General features: G+C 48.2%; 1 protein-coding gene across 1 annotated transcript in view; it reads right to left on the reverse strand.

Moving 5' to 3' along the window:
• Window positions 1-485: 485 nt before the first annotated feature.
• Window positions 486-5,832, reverse strand: part of POLA1 (DNA polymerase alpha 1, catalytic subunit) — a 308,487-nt gene continuing 303,140 nt past the window's right edge. The window contains exon 37 of the mRNA XM_040633339.1: window positions 486-1,741. Coding sequence (XP_040489273.1) covers window positions 1,599-1,741 — 143 coding nt within the window. The 3' untranslated portion in view covers window positions 486-1,598. The remainder of the gene's footprint in view (window positions 1,742-5,832) is intronic.

The raw sequence follows: 5,832 nt of genomic DNA on the forward strand, positions 1-5,832 counted from the left end.
GGGCTCTACACCCGAATTGTCTCTGCTTAGAACTTCTGTCTCTTATACAGAGGAGAAAGTGAGGGAGAGAAAAGAGAAAGCAAAGCAAGACAGAAGACGGTGTCATCTCCACTGCTTTCACAAGGGGATTCACTAGTGTCCATGATGAGTGGCCTTTCTCCTGTGGGGGGCCTTTCTCTCAGAAGCCACCGGTCTCCTCCTTCTTCAAAAATAGACACCACTGGGCTCTTGGCTTAGCTCTCTGACTGTCCAAGTCAGCAAAGCACATAAGAAACCTTACTTCATCTCTTAAAGGACCCGTAGTCCACAGCAATTCTCCCAAATGCTGCTGAGAACATTCAGACATACAGCACCTGGGCATCTCAGAGCTGATTTTGAACTGGGCTGAGGTTTGGGAAGGGGATGGCCTCCAGTCATCCCTTACTCCTGGCTGCCACCTCTAGCCAACATTTTGCACCTGATAAAGATTCACTGCGACTACTTTCCTTTCAGAGAACTTTATTTAAGCAGGCGGGAAGAAGCACAACATATTTTTCTTTTAGAAAAACAGACATTTTAAAAAAATATAGCACAGTATACAGGGGAAATATATTCTGTTAGTATAATCTTACCAATAATGTAAGAATGGAAAGACTGCTATATTGAAACTGTTATACTGAAATGCATTTGGCTTCCGGCAAAGAGGCACCACTGTGAAGAAATGGAAAAAGGAAAAAAAAAAAAAAAGCAAAACAGAAAAAGCCAAAACAAAAAACCAAAACAGCACCAGGGCTAATTAACCAAACCTCCTCCCAATTTCTTCTGAATACAACACAATGATCCTTGTCCCAACCTCTACACATTTTAAAGGAAATGTTATCGGATATCAAATTATTTTAAATGTGTTTTCCTACTATATAAACCTTACCTGGACTTTCTACTGAAGGGGGAAAAAAAGGCATGGGAGTGCAGAGCACCTGCCCAGTGTGTGTGTGTGCACGTGCGACTCTGGAGCGAGTCAATGAACAAATAAGCTCTGTTCAATCTGTTTAGTAGATGCAAGGCCTCTATGTCCCCCTCGGCTACCTATATGAAAGACAAGACTGAAAAGGACAGCCGCTCCTGGAACCAGCGGCTCGGGCAACAGTTGGGTTTAGACCGGGTTTAATTGGCGTGTGAAAAGGCAAAATGTTAGCACTCCTACCAGGCTTCATAAATCTCTCTCTGGGGGCACCTCTGCTGAAGGCCCTGGGGCAAAAGCCTGGGGTCCCCTGCATTCCAGCCACTCTCTAATTTCTCATCCCTCACCTACCCCACCCCTCGAAATCCAGTCCCGAATAGGAAGCAGCCAGCTGTTCAGCCACCCTGCAAAGGGCTCCAGGCCGTGTTTCAATAGTGGGGGATATACTGTGACAGGAAGGCTCTTCCCGCGCTCTCTGATGCTCGGGAGACGAGTGACTGTTGCGGTCCCCCGTCGGTAATGCCCTGAGATGCGGTCCTAAAGGAAAGGTGATGCCTGAGAAGCAGGCAGGGCCCCGGTGGAGGTGGTGAAGGTGCCAGGAAGCCGGTCGTCTTGCTTCATGCCCCCTCCCCCCCCGCTGCCCACTTCTGGGGTTCCCTCAGGGCCTCACGGCACAGTCAGCGAAGAGTTTGCTGAGGTTCACTTCCGAGTAGCCACTTCGGGACAAGAACTGCTCTGCTGTGTTCTTGAGTTTTTGGTAGTCCTGACGAACTTTGGGGGTAAAAAACTTCTTCCACTTATCTAAAAAGAAATAAAAATAAAAGGTTTACAAGTCTCAGAGGTAGCGTCCTTAAAGGCCATTGAGTATTTATTGGTCAAGCACTAGAGAAGAGGGTGCAGATTCTGTTCGCAGTTCCGTGTCTCAGATGTCCTCACGGTCCCGTGGCTGGTCTACACCCAAGGCCAGTCCCATGCCAGGGTGGAGGGGGCGGGTGAGACCCCTAGATTCCTCTGTGGGAGCCTGTCTTCCTTTGCCCTGCTCGCCGCTTCTCCCCACCTCGCTGACACAGCGGCCCGGGGGACAGGCAGGGCAGGGCCCCGCTCTACGGATGCGAGCTGCAGGTGCAGCAGCCAAGGTGAACCCCACCTGCAGCCACCGCTCTCGCCGCGCTGTCGAGCACGTGCGTGCAACTGCATGCAAAGGATGGATGTGGCAGGAAAGACTTTGCCTCAAAGGAAGCCAGAGCCTCCCAGAGCAAAGTCCGGAGCAGCTGGGCCTAGTTGGCTTTCAGGCCCTTTGGTCTGTGTCTCTCGGCTACACAAAACACCCCTGTTGACAGAGGTGAGGGGTAGGCTGTCTGGAGAGCACCTGTCCATTGGTACGATTTCTTCTTCTTCTTTGTCCACACTGTATGCCTGTGAACTCTGGGTATGCAGCAGCCCTTCCTCTGTTTCCTGCCACTTCTACCCACTCGTCTCTGGCCTTCCCATTCTGAGAAGGGCACTACCAGCCAGAGAGGAGATCCTTCCCTTCCCTCCCCAGAGGCTGCTACCTCTACACTGGCTCGTTTAAAGGAGCAGTAGGGCCGAGACACCGAGGTCTGATCTTTTGAGGAATAAAGCGACTTTGCCCCTGATGCTTAAGATGACACAGTTTTGGTTCAAAGCTGCTCAGGAACCCCGTGAGGTGTTTGGAGAGGCTGACTTTTTTTTTTTTTTAATCCACATTTGCTGGCTGAGGAAGGTGGGAGGTCAAGTCACTCACCCAAGGTCACACAGCTGGAAATCTGGGATGAAGAAATGCAAGCCCAGGTATCCAGAACCCTGAGTCCACACTTGGGAAGACAGGCTCACTCGTGCACCGCCCTCACCCTACCCTGCGTGCCAGCTCCCAGAATGAGATGCACAAGCTGCCAGATGCCGGCCTGTGCCAAGCCAGGCTGCCCCACGCCCTGGAATAGGAAAGCATCGGGAAGCAAACACGGAAGGAGTGCACATCAACCAAAAAGAAAAACCCCACTGAAACAACAGAGCAACACTGAAGTCTACAAAACACCGGGAAAACTAAAGCTGGGTCTCCAGAGTTTCTGTTCCTTGGCTACACATTCGCATTTGTTCTCCACAACCTTTTCTAAATTACGTCAATTGCCTTTCAAAAAACAACAACAAAAAGTTTTGTGGAGAGGATTTAAGTGCCCAAGGGAGATGGAAAAAGAGAGGCGAGGAGAGAGAGGGAGAGGGAGGGAGAGGGAGGGAGAGGGAGTGAGGCATCGGTAGCAGGCTATAGAAAGACACTTTGAAAGTTCTAATTATGGGAGTCTGGGAATCCACAACAATGGCCCGAGCAGGGGCTGAGCCCGGGCTGAGCAGGGGCGGCGCTCCCAGCAGGCCAGAGCGGCGGCGGCACCCGTGCATGTGAATGACACAAGCGCAGGTGCCGACTGGGGCACACATTTCAAGAGCTGCAGAATAAGGAGCAGGGGAGGAAGGAAGAGGGCATCGCTCCTGATGTGTTTACCTCCTCTGCTGATGGGATATTGACTTTTCCCACCAGGTTGGTTAGAAAGGGGACTATTTACGCTGCCACACAGCAGAGTTAGAATGACAACCAGCGTCACTCGGTGCTCTTCTTCGTAAAAGACAAGTGTGACCGCCAGCATATCCCATAGCCGGTCAATACAGCCAAGCACCATTCCACGCCAGTTAGACATGCAGATAAAAGCTCCCACTTGCTTCCCCAATGAGAATTTAATCAATAACATATGGAAGGTCTTCTAGGAAACAGAACCGCACGAGCTGGCACAGGCGCGTCAGAGGGGGGAGCGTGGGGGGAGCCTCACCCCTTCTTTGTGCTTTTTCTCGGCCCCCTTCAGGCACCTAGACCCCCTACATTAGGCTTCGCATGAAACTGTTCTGTTTCCTTTTACTGCTACACCCACCACCGTAGAACTGAACGGAAAATACCAGCGTTAAAGGATGGAAACCAGTTAATGTGGCCAGGAACACCTGATTCCTTCTCCCTGCTCTGGTTTTGGGAATCGGTAAAGAGGCCACTGGCACAGGCACTGCAGGTCAGGCACCGGATGACAACAACTGTTAAAGAGATTCCAAGAGGCCATCAGCAAGGGGCAGGGAAGACCAGCCCACCCCGGTCCACAGAGATGCCAGGGACTGGGGCTGTTGCTGTCTCAACAACCAGCGTGAAGAATCCAAACTTCATCAACTGGGGAAGGCAATGCTTTTTCTACATACAAGTGCACCAGCCAAATATATTCCAGTGGCCAGAACTATCACCGAAATCACTCATCTTAATACCCCAGCGAAGCGAATCTACTTTTCCTGGGAATAACCTCTGAGGAACACATATCTACAGCTTACTGGTGCTTTCTACATGCTGACTCCTTAGAGTTATATATTAATTACCAAAAATATCCTGTCCCCAACCCTTATGAAAGCAGTGAAAACCAAGGTAGCCTAGACATTAATTATTGACAGTATTTTACCAGGCACTAAAATGAACCACTAATTTAAAAGGTGGTTTCTACTGATTAGAATAAAAAACCTCACAATCAGGCAAGTTACAGTGTTTTCTATACGGGATGAACTAGACCATCACCTGCAGGTTGAACCTGTCTTAAATATTTTCTTTAGAAGTTAACGGATCCAATCAAACGTTAGAACTGTTTGATAAAATGGAGCGTTTTCCATCGAAGGAAAGCATCTCTACTTCAGAGATTTTATTTCCCTATCAGTAAACCAAAAATCTCTTTCAGCTGTCCTCTTTGTAAAAACCCCTTTTGGACTTAAGGAAACACACTCAACTAGAAACTACGAGGCAAAGACATTTTAACATCGCCTACTGGTTATTTTATTTTAATTAAGGCAGGCTTAGGCACACAGGCAGCAGCCGTCTCTGTTCTGAATGTCTGTTTCATTTATTTCCGTGCAAAGGTATCAAACAACAGTCAGTTATAATTGATTCTGTCAGGTGTTATACAGTCAGTCATAATTGTCTCTGTGTAGAGGTGTGTCAATTTACTATATCTGAATTAAATATTCTGTCAATTATGAAATCAGGTAATAATTTCAGTCAGTTTTTTAATTGCATGGCTTCCCACCATACAGTTCTCCGCTTTCCCACCGTTTCTAATCCATAGCCTCCCTCTCTCAATGCAACGTGAGCTTTGCCTCAAGGGGTGGAATGCCGGAAGCTTTAGGAATTCTGAAAGAAAGCCACTTTATGATTTAAAGCCACCCAAACTATAGAGAAGTGCTGGAGCCTCTGGCCTGGCCGGCTCTGTCCTGAGTATCCATCAATCACCTGGTCTGGGCAATGCAGAGTAGCTGAAAGATCTTAAGACAGATCTACGTTTCAAAGACAAACGCATTCGGCCCCCGATCAACTAACAAGTATATAAACACTTCTCAAAATAAGAAATAAAAACCATCATCTTCCATTCAGTTCTTTAGAAACAAATTCAGAAGGCACAGTGCCAGGCACACTCTGTGTACAAGGCATTTACTGACTGAACAACGCCTCGAGGTCCAAGTCTCGCCCGTGAAATCACATGGTAGACGCTACCAGATTTCTAAGGGCTGAAGAGTCTGTTGGTCCACTATCCAGCTCCATTCCTACTTATAAATAATTATCTCCAGTTTTCTTTTTCTCTTTTTTGTTGATACCAAAATACAGCCTTCAAACAGAATAAAATATCCATGGTTTAGCTCAAGTACTCTACTAGGCTGATGTGACAAGTATTTAGAAGCATGATTATAATTCTCTCCACCACTGGTCTGGTTCAGGTTCAATTAACACAGGCTTGCTGCAGCCTGGTGGTGGTGCTGCAGGGCCCCCCCACCAGGAAGGGCTGGTCAGTGCAAGTGTGGGAAAG

Source organism: Ursus maritimus (genome assembly GCF_017311325.1).
Source record: "Ursus maritimus isolate PB19 chromosome X unlocalized genomic scaffold, ASM1731132v1 scaffold_X1, whole genome shotgun sequence".
Lineage (NCBI taxonomy): Eukaryota > Metazoa > Chordata > Mammalia > Carnivora > Ursidae > Ursus > Ursus maritimus.